This window comes from Pithys albifrons, chromosome 10 (genome assembly GCF_047495875.1).
Source record: "Pithys albifrons albifrons isolate INPA30051 chromosome 10, PitAlb_v1, whole genome shotgun sequence".
Taxonomy (NCBI): domain Eukaryota; kingdom Metazoa; phylum Chordata; class Aves; order Passeriformes; family Thamnophilidae; genus Pithys; species Pithys albifrons.
The window spans coordinates 7,886,905-7,901,866 of NC_092467.1; the positions used below are offsets into that span (position 1 = coordinate 7,886,905).

The following is a 14,962-nucleotide window of genomic DNA, read 5'->3' on the forward strand; positions in this document are numbered from 1 at the left end:
CCAGCATCTATGATTTCCCCATGGTGTGGTCGCACCAAAGGCCAGCTCAGCCCAACAAGGGAATTGTCTGTGTGCCTCTCCTGAAACTCTTTTGTTGGGTGGGTTGTTTCCACCCCCCTCCAGTACATCTTAGGCACAGTGGAGGAAGGAAAGAAAACCCTTCTGAAAATCACAATGTAATTACTCCCATCTGCTCCGACACTGCTTCCCATTTCTGCCTGCCAGGATGCTTGTCTCTGATGCTAAGTAGCACATTATTTTCGATAAGTTGCAATCATTTACTTGAAATTTCCTTCTCCTTTAAAATGTCCCCCTGGAAAGGCAATTCAGCAAGTTGGGAATGGGCGGAAACAACCATGAGAAAACTCCTTCAGAAGCAGCCCAGCTCAGGCAGGAGGGCGAGAGCTCATCGCAAACTCCTTAAAACCACCCAGCAGGTTTCTTTGTAGGGTGGGTTTGTTTAAATGCCTCACTGCTGGGTCCAGCCCTTGGCTGGGAGTGTCAGTAAATGGGGCTGCAGAGGAACTGCCAGCTCATGTCCTTATCAGGAATCTTAACCAAGCAGTCACAGAAATTTCACGGGACTGTGCTTCTGACTGCTGAGGTCAGCGGAGAGCAGCCAGACCAGCTCTGGGGAACCTCTTCCTTCATTGTTGCAACCTAGACTGGCATTCACTGTGTCTTCTTCCAAGATGCCTGCCCTGCATCCCTGAAGAGGCTGCTCCCATTGCTCCACCTTGCCTTAGCCTCCTCCAGTGTCTTCTGCTTGGTCTTTGGCTTCCACCCCAGAAGTCCTGGCTGGCAGCTGACTGGGGATGAGCACATACACATTCAGCCATGCCCCAGGGGAGACACAAAGGTGAGAAGTGGTGGGGAGTGTGGTAGCACCACAACCTGCAGCCCCTTCTGAGGGGATATATCCCCTGCTGGGAGTCTGACTGGGACAGCCCCCTGTTTCCCACATTGCCTCAGCTTGAGGGCACTGATCACAGTAGGATAAATTGCCCTTCCTAGAAGAAAGGTGGAGCTTGAAGGTTTGAGCATCCTTTTCTAAGGATGCTAACTTTTCTAAGTTGTCACTACTGTACCACAGTCTCCTGCTAAGCTTCTGCCATCATCCCTCAGCGTGTTCGATTGCCTTTGTAATATAGCTCTTCCAGTGTTGCCTGCACACCTCTAATCTGGGGGGTTTGGAAGGGGTGGGGAGCAAAGAATTGCTAAGTGGAAGCATTTTGCTGTGGCCTTGGAGAAGAGAGGTGTCTGTATATTTTCAGCTCCTGTGCTTTTCAGTTTCCTTTGGAAAAATGCTCCCAGGAAAATGGAGTAAATATGGAAGGGGATGATGACATGGAGGACCAGAGGAATCTGGTACCCTCCTTTGTGGATTTCTTAGGTGTCTTCACAGTCCCAGGCCATCCCCAGGGAGCTGTCCTTTCCAAGGGCTGTTTCTCCTGCCCCATGCCTCCCCACGCTGGCTGTACCTCCACCACACAGGGACACCAGGCACAGATGCTGTGATGTGGGGACACATATGTGGACTGCTGGCTGCCCAACTCACATGAGCACGGAGCTGGAGCAGCTGCTCCTTGGAGATGTTGGTGGGAAGCAGCTTGGAGCATGTGGAAGCTTTTGTGACTCAATGTGGTTTTCATCCTGCGTCCCTGAATGGCAGGGTAGGCAAGGAACCACGGAGCTATGTTTGTCTCTGTCTTCTCACCTGCTTTCCGAGGTCAGTCCTACCACCACTTCCCTGTGTCCTGCACTGCAGCCACACCACCAGCCCAGGACTAGGAGTTGTCAATGGCCTCTGAACCCCATGGCTGGGATACCTTCCTCAAGAGGGAGGAGGAGCGAGTATGTGAGCTGGGAGTCATTTCCCAGCTGCTGGAACAGGCCTCTGTGACCCTGGTGGCATCCATGACTGGACCACAGGCTGGTGGCTCAGTAGTCCCCAGCTGCTCCCACTGCTGCCATGGGAGGTGTGACCCTGTGACAGTCACGCTCCTCTGTTCCGCTCCACCATCAGCCAGGCAATGCAAGCAGGGACAAGGCACAAAGCTTGAGTTTGCTTTTAAAATGCACCCACACAGATATGTATATGTATATGTATGTATAAAACATATATACATATATTTATGTGTGTGCATATGTATATATTTACATAGAAAAATGCATTTTGATCAGGGGGACCTGGGCGAGGGCCGAGCACCATCTAGTGGTTTGTGCAGCAGCTCCGGGGGCTGCCGAGCCAGCAGGAAAGCAGCCAAGGACAGAAAGTCTTGCATGAATTTTCCTCCCCCCGGCTGCCAGTCGCTATCTTTCTTTTTGTTCTTCTTTTTTTTCCTCCTTTTCTTTTAATCAGGAGCAGCAAATGGCAGGTCTGGGGATGCCTGGATGCCTGCATGGCTGTAACCCCTTGGACTAAGGATCATTCTGCTTAATTTATTCTATTTTAATTTGGTGAGAGAGCAGGGTTCTTTCACCATCAGCTGCCCAGGCAATATGGATTGGGTGCTGCCTGTACCAGCTCACCCTGAGCCCCCAGCCAGCAGAGCCACATCCCATCACAGAGAGCAGTTTGGAGGCTCAGAGCTCCCAAGGAGCCCAGCAATCTGGGCATCCTGGCAGGAGGTGTGTTGGAGCCAGGGACAGCACCGGGAAGATGAAAAAGGAGCTTTTAAATAATCATTTTGTCTTCTCTTCGGCTGAGCACAGCCTTCCAGGGATAAATAGGCAGCATCAGTCCTGCTTAGACACATTGGCCTTTCCATTTATTTACTCCCATGCCTTATTTCAGTCAAACAGCCAAGACCAGGCTGGCTCCACACGGTCCCCGTCTGGGTTCAGGTCTCTGCTGTGGGGACACAGGTCCCTCTGTCTGATGCCGGGAATGCACCCACCCAGCAGGTGCTGGTCTGTGCATGTAGCACAGGAATAAAGCTCATGGGAATATACAGTGCTTTTCATCAGGAAGCAGCTCTCTAAACATAAACTAATTAATCACTCGTGCCTACCTGTCAGGTCAATGATTCCTGAGATTTTTAATCTAAAAATATTTCCCTTTTGAAATCCAGATGCGCCTGTTTTGGCAACTCTACTTTTGATTTGTTTATTTGAGGGTTTTTAATTTTTTTTTATTTTAACCTGTGTTGCGTTCTTTTTGTATTTGAGCTTTTGATGTGGTTTCATTTACTGATTTTTTTTTTCTGGAAGAATAAGAATTTATTCTCTTTTATTTTCTCCACAGGTTTCTCTCCCTGTTGTAGCCTGTCACCTTCCTTCTTCTCTTTTTAAGGAATTTGACTACTTTTACCTCCTATTTTAGTTTGATGTCTGGACTGCAGACCCCAAACCATTTTCTTGATGAAATCTGTCCTCTCCCTTTGGATTTATTCGTCATGGCTGGGTGCCAGTTGTGCCGTGGGAAGCCTCCCATGGTGGGGGGAGATGCCGGTCCTGTCTCCTCAGGGCTCGCAACTGGCACCCGGCTCCAAATTTGGCACTATGCCTCCATTCCTCCATGTAGAAATGATCCTCCCTAGCGTGGAATTATTTATTATTAGTTCATCTTACTTGCTTACGTCTTCTTTGGCTTTTCTCTGGCTTTTCTTTCCCCTGACCTTCCCACCTTTGTTGACAGTGAATATTTTAATCCCCCAAATGCCAATAAGTAAATAAATAAGTGAAATCAATGAATAAAATGTCCTGAAAACAGTTATTTCAGTAGATTTTGAGGCTTTTTAAAAAACCCTCTTTTTAATCTTAGGCAAACCTCTCAGCAGCATCTTTTATTTAGATTTTATACTGATAATAACTCTAACTTATTTCAGAGTGAGAAAGACCATACGCTGTGGTTGCCAGGGTTTTTTAGCTGCTCTGTTTTTACTTCTTGTAGTCAACTGATTTTCCACTGGTTTTGTTTGTTTGTTTTAATGACAGGGAGAATCACTTGTTTTTGTTTGTGCTTTAGATTGGGGGAGTCCAATTCATCTCAAGTGTAAGTGGGCACTGCTTTATCAAACTCCATGCAATGATTCCCAGCTCTGGACGTGCAATGAGTGTGTGCTCAGGGCGGGGGGGGATGTTTACAAAGTGCTTGGAGCTCCTGTGTCATATGAGATGGGGAAATACAATTCATTTTATTTCATTTATTTTGAAGCCCTGTATATCCGCATGTGGAAATCTCAAGTTTGCCTTCTATTTTCAAACATAGACCACAGAGGGGGACATGGAGTGGGGCACATAAGGCATCTGCATCCTTCAGACCTGGGACATCCCAAGCAGTTGGGATGCTCCCAAGTTTTTTCTGCAGGAACACCCTCTCAGGAGAAGGAATTTTAGTTGGAACACTAATTGAGGCAGGGAGTACAAAGAAGTGAGGAAAATTCTCTCCTTGGAAAGTTGCTCTGAAAGAATTAATTTATTGTTGCTCTTTTTCTCAGCATGGTTTAGACTTCAGTGGAACGTCTGGATTCTTAAAAAAAAAGTGTTTTCCAAAGAATAAAATTTATTTCATACTTTTTTTGCATGTGCTCCCACTGCGTGGCTAAAAGCATGGCCTTCAAGCCCTTTCTGTCTGTATTTAACAATGAGGAAACCAAGGCACCGTCAGCCCTGGGCTCTGTGTGTCTTTCTCTGCCATCTGGGGTTGATGTAAATGACACACTGGGTGACATGAGAGGACCCCTGAGCGAGATGAGATCAGGGCTGGAGACTCCTAACTTCCCATCCCATGCCTGAGTCGGGATATGGTCCCTATCCCTTCTGGCAGCAAGAACGAGTACATTTATTGGGTTTTTTTGATTGGTGTTGCTAGTTTTGCTGCCTATTTGAACAGAAAGTGTGGCTTTCTGGGTTAGCTCTGATATGAGCTTGCTGCCAGTTCTGCCCTACTTCTTTCCTGTGGGAAGGAGGGGAAGAGGTAGGAAGGGGAGCAGGGAGCTGGAGTGCCCCTGGGAGCCAAGTATCTGTACGTGGTGGTGAGTACTTGGAGCAGACTACCTGTTGGGATGCCTTGTGGAAAGGAAGAAAAGCCCTGTTGATGGTTTAACTTTGGATGAGCATCCCCTTCCCTGAATTAAGTCCTTTGCCCTTTGTGTCTCTGGCAGTGCTGAGCATCCGGGGAGCGCAGGAGGAGGAGCCCACGGACCCCCAGCTGATGCGATTAGACAACATGCTCCTGGCCGAGGGGGTAGCGGGCCCCGAAAAAGGAGGTGGCTCGGCCGCCGCCGCTGCCGCTGCTGCCGCATCGGGAGGAGCCGGCTCCGACAACTCGGTGGAGCACTCTGACTACAGAGCCAAACTCTCCCAGATCCGACAGATCTACCACACGGAGCTGGAGAAGTACGAGCAGGTAACAGGCTCCTTCGCGGCGGAGGCAGAGTGGTCATGGGATGGTGGGAGAGGAGCCAGAGTGGGCGAGCTGATGTTTGGTGCCGGCATGGTGGCGTGGATGAGCACAGCCTGGATCACTACTGACATCTATTGTTAGGAGTGTATGGGCAAATACAAGTGGGTATTGGAGAGAAAACATGCTTTCTTAGGGCTGGGAGGGTTGGGATTTTATGCTGAGACATGACATGAGAATACACTCAGAATGGGTTGTCCCTTGGATTTTTGCTTTTCACTCCTCTCCCAAAAACTTGCCCAAAATTGACCCTGTGAAGGATGGGCCCTCTTTGGCTTGCTGGCCTTGGTGACAACAGTTTTCCAAGCAAGATTTGAATCACAATCTTCCTTGAACGTATTTTCTGCTCGAAAAGCTCTTTTTCCAGAAAAGAATTTCTTTTTTTCTTGGGGAAAGTTATTCTTAAAAGAAGAAAAACCATTTGGATCATAAATGCGGGTATGGGTAACACCGACAATTGCATGAAGATCTTCACTGACCAACGCTCAGAACGAGTTCCTTTCAAATGCTTGCAGATGTTTTGCAGACCTCTCTTCACCACTGCCCTTGTGGTTTCTATCCAGAGGTTGTGGTTTATGGAGTGTGAGCAAGAAGGCATCCCTCCCTTTTGGGTGCAGGAGGGGCTCCACAGCAAGGGGCCAGGTGGGGTTCCAGGTCTCTGGTTTGGAGCCAGCCCAGCCCCCATTCTACCTGGCTGACTGGATGTCTGGTGGGGCTGGGGGATGTCTCACCCCATAAGGTGCCACACTTCCCAAGGTGAGGTACGTTAGATGGGTGGCCCTGGGTTAAAGCTGGAGTCAGGGTATCCAGGCAGGGCTATGGTGTTGGAGGAGCCGAGTGCCATCATACCACGAAAGGCATTTTGACAGAATATTAGACGAGGCAGAGAGCAGGCAGAAGGCTGGTTGGAAGGATGACCTTTGGTGGCTCTCCTCATCCCTTGTTGTCACTCCCTCAAGGCATGGAGACAGGGTTGTGCGACAAGGGGGAGCCTCAGCCGTTTCACATGGGTGAGAGTGGAGAGCACGTCAAGGCTCATCTTTCAGGCCCCAGGCTGAAGAGGGAGAGAGGGACCTCATGTCCTCCGCTACCCAAGTCCAAGGAGAGACCCTTGGCACAGACAGGGCCAGGCTTCAGGGACAGACTTTCTGCTTGTTTCTCCCCTTGGGTGTGAATTTTGTTTATTTGCTGTTCTGATTCTGGTTTTGTATCATTTTTGCTCCCCAAAGATCCACCCAGGTGAGAGAAGCCTTTACCCAGCCCTGCAGGGTGAGATGGACCTCATCTTTCCTTCTTACAACCTACTGACATGGTTGGTTTTGCCACCAACTTGCTTTGCAAAGGGCTGTGCCAGTCCACATCTCTGCTGTCATCACCTGCAGTGCTGCAAAACCAGGGCTGAGGTTTCTCAATCTCCATCTCCCTCTCTCCAGTCCCACTGCTGAGAGCTCAGTACCTGATTACCCACAGCGTCTGGCTGCTCCTGGGACACCACAGCACTTGATGCTGATACTGCCCTTAATGCTCTTTATCTCATGACTAGAGGAGATGATCTGAAATTGCTTGGGTGTCTGTGAGCAAAGCGGTGCCTGGCTGAGAGCTCTTGTAGCCAGTGCTCATCCCAGCAGATGGGAGCCATCAGCTGAGGCTGGGGATGGGCCGTTGGAGGGGCTCTGCAGATCTCAGGGGTGTCTCCTTGTTGGATATGAACCATGGTAAGGATTCAGCTTGGAAGAGTGGAGTGAGGCATTGTAAGTCAAGCCCATGTCACCTGTCCACAAAGCCAGTGCTTCTTTCCCCTGCTAGCCCCTTTTTCTCCATCATGAGGTGTGAACTGGGGGCGCTGTCCCCAGAGCAGCTGCCCATGTCCCAAGAGCACCAAAGGCTTCTCCAACCACCAGTTTCCAGCTGTTACCTTTTTCTTGGGGGTTAGTTCTGGGAATCAGAGGATCCCATAATGCCAATGAGGTGCTTGTGCAGAGAAAGAGAGGGCAATGAAGTGGCCTTCATTGGGCCTCAAAATCCCTCCCTTGTCCCCTGTCTGCTCTCACTGCCCTGTCCTCACAGCACAGCATAGGGACAGCAGGAGCAGCCAGACAGTGCTGTGCCAGCAGCAAACTAATTGGGATTGTTACCTGCTTGCCCTTACTTGTCAGGGCTCCTGCCTCACTCAGGCTTTAATTATTATCGTTATTTACTTCTTATCTGATGTGCCAAGAGTGCAGAGCAGGGCCATGTCTCTCTAGGAGCTGCTCCTGTGAAGCTCAGGGGGCTCTGCAGGACATGTGGTGAGACTGTAGGAGGGGGGACAGTGGGTCAAAAGGTTCATGGTCCTCCATGGATAAATCTATAATTCCTCCAGTCACAATCAGAAAAACAGTGGTGGGGACTTTTTCATGCTTTACGTGAATCCTAGGGCTTCACCTGCCCCAGCTCCATCCATGATCCCTCTGAGAGCAAAGAAATCAGCTCCTGCCTTTCCCAAAATGTTTGTTGGGAGTCTCATATTCTCTGTGTAGGGATGGTATCCCTTTGTAAGAATTTGTAACAAGGAGTTAGGACTTGTTTTCACCTAGAAAGCCTTTCCTGCCTAAGAGTACTTTTCTCATAAGTAGTAGGATGGTTTTCTTCCCTGTCTTTTGCATACCAGAGGAAAGCTGCAGTCTCTCTCTGGTCTGAGGAGAGATAAATCCTCACAGTGTTCCAGCCATGCCAGCCATGAGCCTGAGGGAGGGAGGCCAGAGACGATGATAAAGCCAGCAACAAACCGGAGGTTTGCCTTTTCTCAGGCTCTGTGCTTTGGAAGCACAGCTAATTTTGCTTTTTAAGTTTTTCAGTGTTCTTGCCTTCGAATAAACCTTTTTGAATTCTTTCCACTGCTTGGCATTTTTGGGGAGATACCTATGTACATCTTACTTTACATCTGCTTGGCAGATAAGAGAAATGTCTCTCTCCCCCAGATGCCAGCACACTCTTGGCCTGTGTCTGCCCTGAAAGCCCCATCCACTGAGGCCTCCACTTGGGTCTCCCTTCCTTAGCCATACTGTCTCTACCAACCTCTACACCTTCGAATGACCTTCCGATCCTGGGGTTTCTTTTGCTTTTCTTGCCATCCCAGGCATGCAACGAATTCACCACCCACGTGATGAACCTGCTTCGTGAGCAGAGCCGGACCCGCCCCATCTCGCCGAAGGAGATCGAGCGGATGGTGAGCATCATCCACCGCAAGTTCAGCTCCATCCAGATGCAGCTGAAGCAGAGCACGTGTGAAGCCGTCATGATCTTGCGCTCCCGATTTCTGGATGCACGGTGAGTTCATCCCACCAAACCTTTCTGCCCACCCACCATTCAGTGTTTTGAGGCTTTGGAGAGGTTCTGGAATGAATTCAGGTCTCCTGGTCTTGAGCCATAGAGGTTATTTACTTTCCTTATCTTAGTTGTCTGTGGCTCAACAATTCAAGACGTCCAGCCTCTGTCTCGAGGAGACTCCCTACTGTACCATGAGAATTGCATCTCCTGGTTTTGCTATGGCAGAAGGAAATTCTGTGGCATCTTGCAACAGACCTCTGTGATGAAAATGTGCACTTCAGTTAGGGAGGAAAGCTCATCCTCCAGGCCATCCTGTCCCCTCTAGATTCCTAATCTTTTCCTACTGTTTCCATTGTCCCAGATTTTTGATTTGCTGTAAAAATACATTTCCCAAGCTAGTTATGTGAAGACTGTGTCTTGGTCTTCAGCTTGCAATAGGGAGGAGAGGCAGGTACTCTGGGGGTACAAGGAAAGAGATGGCAGACAGATAATGCCTATGTGTAAATAGAACAGACTTCCCCAAGGATTTTCCAGTGCTGCTTCCTCGGCACAGTGATGTCTTTAGCCACGACAGCCAGGTGTCAGGAGTCACCTTCCCAGGCAGAGGAGCTGGATGCCAGTTTTCAGACTCTCCTGTGAGCTGAAGGACACAGTGATAATTTGAGATGGAGAATTACTTGCTTTGAAAGGTCCTGAGAGAGGAGTCACCAGTAAGGTGCAGATGAGAAACTTTCTGGCCATGAAGTATTGCACTCCATACTCCCAGGAGGAGAGGAAGGAGAGGGGGAAGTGGGAAAGTCAGAATATCTAAAATTGCATTCCTATTTTTGTATCCTTGACACTGATTCCCTTCCTTTTTCCTTCTATTTTTCCCCCGTTCTTCATGTGAAGGCGGAAGAGACGGAACTTCAACAAGCAGGCTACGGAAATCCTGAACGAGTATTTCTATTCCCATCTCAGCAACCCTTACCCCAGTGAGGAAGCCAAAGAAGAGCTAGCCAAGAAATGCGGCATCACAGTCTCACAGGTGAGGGAGACCAAAGACTGTACTAATGGAACACCTCAGTGTGGTGAAGGGCATTCCAGACCTCACACAAGTCACTCATGTCTCAGTGTTGAGTATTTAATTACTAAGTGAGTTTAGTGCAAGTTAGTGAGAGTAGATGGGAAAGCAGATGGCATTTGCAGATTGAAACCATGGATGGAAAAGGACAGTTTGGGAGAGGGATGAAGACTTCACAGAGCAGTGGCTTTTTGTGCAGCCAAGGTGTTAACAGCACAGAAACTCTCTGTGGTCACACCCAAAGAGGCAGAGTCCTCTCCTCAAGGAGTTATTGCTGGGCTGGCTTGCAAGAAGAGCTTCTTTGAACTGAAAGTCCATTCTTCAAGCCAAGGGATTAAAAGCAGGAGGTAGAGTTGTGCAAATTTTGCTTGATAAGGTAGAATGGACAAGTCCTGGTGGGAAGAATCTGGGACAGACAGGCTAATGAATATAGTTTATGGTCAAAGAGAGTGGGCTTTCTCAGGATCATTTCACTCTGCATTACTCTTTTGCTGCAGAAAATTACTTGCCTATCCCTTGAAAAAGGATGGTCAAAAAAGACAAACTGAATTACTTCCATATGTTCAAGGCAGCCACATAGTTTCTGAGCGTGTAGCTTTGACCTGGGAGCTGCTTGGATTTGTGAGGAGTGCAGTGAGTCCTTGAAGTGTTCTGCCATACATTGTTCAGACCTGCCTTTCTTTATTTCCTCTCATTTTGGAGCAAGCTGTGTGATTGAGAGCCAATCTATGTGGCCTCTGGTAGACTTGTCCTGGTATATGCTTAGTGGTCCCTCTAGGCTCCCATTGCATTCCCTGTCTTGGGCCGCTTCCCAGCCCCAGGCACGTGTCTGCTTGTTGCTTTAGTAAACTGAAGACAGCAGTAGCATCTGGTGTCCTTGTGAGAGCATGTCTGCCTTCAGCAGGAGCAACAGCGTCCAAGGGTAGGTGTCGTCACTGTGTTGAATGCCTGCTGAGTGACTCCACTTGCCTCCCCTGGGTCAACAAGACCCAAATGTTGATTCTTCCCAGAGTTACCTATGAGAGACAGCACATATTGGCTTAAGTAAAGCTCCAACTGTCCTGATGTTTTCCCTCTCACTTCTAATTCGTCTGTTCACACTTGCAACATTTCCCTTGCAAAGACAAAATGCCCAGGAGAAATTTTGCACTAGGATGTTTTTTTGGCAGTGCTGTATCAAGGATGCTTTGTGCCTGTCTCCAGGATCTCCCTCCCTTCTTTGTCCAGGGAATGTAGAAGCAAACACACATCCAGGTTTGGTTTTGCTGGGACTAAGTGGGAACATGGGTCACATGAATCTGTGCAGCTCACAAGCAGAGTTGATCTGAACTCAAAGGCTGACCAAGCCAGGCAAGTTCTTTGCATCAGAAGTTTTAAGATGGAGATTGTTTGTGCAGTCATTTTATCCCATCTTCCTGCCCTGTGGTACTCAGAGTTCACACACTGGCTCTAGCATTTGAAGCCAGAAGAGCTGTTTTAGAGAGATGGCCAAATGGGAAGATCACAAAGGAGCACAATGGCCTTAGTGAGAAAAGTGGGCCAAGAGGTGAAATGGAGCTCCTTGCAAACAGGACCTGCTCCTGGTGCCATCCAAATGTTTGCTCCCATGTCTGTGTTGGGTGCTGATCTCAGTCTCTGCAGGTTATATTTTATTCTCCTGCTCTGCAGCAGTGCAGGGTTGGATACCTGCAGTTCAGTAGTGGGTAAATTGGTGGACAAAACCACTTCTTTACTGAAGCTGCTGAAGGCTCTAGGAGCACTGCAGGTAGAGATATCACAGGAGTAAAAGTTTATTAGTTTCAGTCATCAACACCCAAGCCCAAACAATTTCCCTAAGATAAGGGAAAAGTCATGGGTTTCCAAGGATAAACATCCATTATTGTCTTCTGTGTTTTGGTGCTTGTTCAGTCCATTTGGAAGGGGGGAGCACTGATGTACTTGCTCACTAGCAAGCAAAGGGAGAATGTCCTTGGAGTGCCACCAAAGAGTTGATCTGCAAGGTCAAAGCTGCAGTTCCAGGCAATTCTAGGAATGCTGGAACTGTTCTGTGAGCATTGCAGCATGCTCAAACATTTGTCCTTTCTCTTCATCCTGATGAGCTTTCTCAAAGAAGGTTGGTAGTGGCTGGAAGTTGTCTCCTGCTTAGAGACCTGCACATAAGAGGACAATCCCCTGGCTCTCTGTGTTCAGTGTTGTTGGAGAAGAAGCTGAGAGCTGCTTCCCAAACTGTAGGTGGAATATTTCCCATGTCTTCTCTGAAATAGTTCAGTGTGACATAGTGCCTGCAAGCAAACAGTATTATCATTATTAGCAGGTCTCTGGGCAAACACAGTGGAAGCATCTCCGACCTCTTTCCAAAGGACACTGGTTTCCTGGGACCAAAGTAAGGTTTTAGGATGAGCCCTGTGCTCCCTGTCCAACCTTCCGCTGAGGTTCCCAGTTTATGTGGTGGCTCATGCTAAACATTGCAAAGCTGAGCTCAGCTGGACGAAGAGCATCCACTTCTGGTGTTGTGCACTGATTTCACTCAGATGGAACAAAGAAGAGCTTCAGTGATACCAAGGCAATTTTGTCTGTCAGCCAGGCCCCAAACAATTTGCTGGGTGTTCTCCCTGAAAGCCACGTTGGATTCTCCAAAGGGAGAACAGGTATCTGGGAATCAGGGCATCTGTCCCATCAAAAAAGTACTGAGGAAGAGACAAAAAGAAAAGTTCCAAAATGACACATAACCTCTTTTCAAAATTCAGGCTTTTTTGACTCTATCTTCTGTTTTCATGGGGTGGGTGTCGTGGTTCCTGTGGAGCGTCCCATCCCCTTAAGTGGACTTAGAGGAACCAGATATATCCACACAAACCCAGTGCTCTCAAGGAGGTCCCATCACCTTTCCTGGGCTTGATGTGACACACCTGGCACTTCCTTCCATGGCTAGGAAGACTGTGGGAGGCAAAAGAATATGCACTGCTTAACCTGAACTAATCCACCTCCTCACCCAGGTGATCTTGCCAGAGTCAAAATGTTAATGCTTTGTCTTCTCTTAAACTTGCTCTAGGTATCAAACTGGTTTGGAAATAAGAGAATCCGGTACAAGAAGAACATAGGTAAATTTCAAGAGGAAGCCAATATTTATGCTGCCAAAACGGCTGTCACGGCTACCAATGTGTCAGCCCATGGAAGCCAGGCTAACTCACCCTCAACTCCCAATTCAGCTGGTTAGTTTTTATTTTTCTTTTATTTTGGGTCGTTAGTGTTCGGGTTTTTGTTTGTTCTCCCCCATCCCTCTAATCTCTCTCTTGTTTTCTCCTTTTGGTTATTTCAACTTTTATTTTCTGGATCTGGTTTGCTCACTTTTGTGGTCTTTAAAAAAATGAAAAAGAGAAATGGGTTTGATTTTGAGGGTTCTTTTGTGGGGGGTACTTTATTTTCTTTGCTTTTTCCCCTCTATTTTCTCAGTTTTTTCCTCTTTCCCTTTCCTGTTCTGTTTTTTGTTGGAAAAAGGATGTGATCAGACCTTGTGACCATGTTGTGGGTTATGTGCATGGATGGTAAACACAAAACCAGAAATTGATCCAAAAACTGTTGCTGGGATTGCTTGCACTTGGGAGGGAGAGAAAAAGTAACAGAAAAGTTATTGCTTAATGATTTTATTTCACTGGGGCTGAAAGCATGAATGACCCTAATGGATAAACCCCAGCATTTCTGGGATGTCCTAACTCATGCCATTTTGGGTGTTGTTTTGGGTAAATTTGTATCCTTTGATTTTATTTCCATTGTGGTTATCTTTGATTGCTTACATAACAGTGTCTGGACCACCTGCAAGAGTGTGCTCTGTGTGAATTTTATTTTTCCTTTGTGTCAGTGCAATCCAGAGAAATTCATGGGTCCTTCCCTTTCCCCCTTCCTTCCCATTTAATGTGGTTTCCATTTGTTTGTTTTGAGGGTCAAAGGCACAGAGCACTTTGCCCAGATTTCAACTCCTCTGCTAGAGGACGATGCTTAGTTCATGCATGGTGCCTGCTGCAAGGTTGGCTGACCCAAAAATGATCTGGGACTGTGGTCAGCTGGTTGTGCTCTGCTCCCAAGAGCATTGGAAAACTGGGATGTGTTTAAAAAGAGGGGAAAAAGGAAACTTCATGGGTGCCATGTACTTTGTTATCCATGCAAATATTCGCATGCCTGTTTTCTTTTTAGAGGTGGGAGGGAGAGTGGAAATGTGCCACTCTTGTGCCTTTGAGCTCCATGTCTGCTCATGGTGCCTTTGCCCAGGGCTTGTTGTTATCAGGTAGGCTACTCAGAGGAAAGAATGGAGTAAAAAAAGGATGGTGGGCAGCAAGATGTTAAGCTGACTGTGTAAATGCTGGTTGCTGTCAGGACATGCTTCTGCAGTGAGCAGAACCCTGCCTGTGCAAGTATCAGAGGAATCACACCCCAGATGCACTCCTAGGGCTGGAGGATCGGAGTAGAAAGTGGAGAGCCAGGGGTCAAACAAAGGGAGGAACCAGTGGCATGGGTCTCTGGCTGATGTCCCAAACCATTCCCTCAGCAGGAAGGCAAAAGCAGCCTGTTAGTAAATGGGGGTTGATTGTTCTGTGCTGGGGAGCAACTCCACACCTTGGAGCGGCTTGTGGATGGCTTGGACAGAGCAAGTGGTAGCAGGCTTGTTCAGTCAGGCAGTGGAGAGAAGTCCCTACACACAACCTCTTAATTTTCAGGGGACATGGTACTTGCTAAGGGTCTACCCCCTAGAGCCCCCAAGGGAGAGACCTGCAGGTCAGAAGTACTGCTGGAACACATCTCTCCCACCTCCTCCTTGCCCAGAACTGCCTGTTCTGGCTCAGGTGAGATGTTCTGAGGGCTCAGGTAGATGCAGCAGAGCTCTGCAGGGACAGTTTGCAGAAATTTTATTCGAGGCTTTTTAGTTTGGGAATTCCTAGTCCCCTTCCATTGTCTGAACTGCTGAAGATTTAGCTGCAGTTTAAAAAATGTCGTTATTTCCAAAGAGTTCACTTAAAATTTCTTGTAGGGTGGGGTATCTTGATGTTAACACTCCCTGTAGAAAGGACTGGAAGGAATTCTGCTGGCGAGGGTGGAATTGCATGTGTTGAGGGAGATGCCTGCTGCCTGGGATGCTGTCCTGTAGACCACATCAGCTTGGACCAAAGAGACGCAGCTTTCCTTCTTTTTCT

At 48.0% G+C, this 14,962-nt stretch overlaps 1 protein-coding gene across 2 annotated transcripts in view; it reads left to right on the plus strand.

The window, feature by feature from the left end:
- PBX1 (PBX homeobox 1) overlaps positions 1-14,962 on the plus strand; it is a 130,642-nt gene that overhangs the window by 97,601 nt on the left and 18,079 nt on the right. For both annotated transcript variants that reach the window (XM_071564786.1, XM_071564787.1), the window contains exons 3-6: positions 5,109-5,353; positions 8,526-8,716; positions 9,608-9,743; positions 12,829-12,988. In XM_071564786.1, the coding sequence (XP_071420887.1) occupies positions 5,109-5,353; positions 8,526-8,716; positions 9,608-9,743; positions 12,829-12,988 (732 nt within the window). The remainder of the gene's footprint in view (positions 1-5,108; positions 5,354-8,525; positions 8,717-9,607; positions 9,744-12,828; positions 12,989-14,962) is intronic.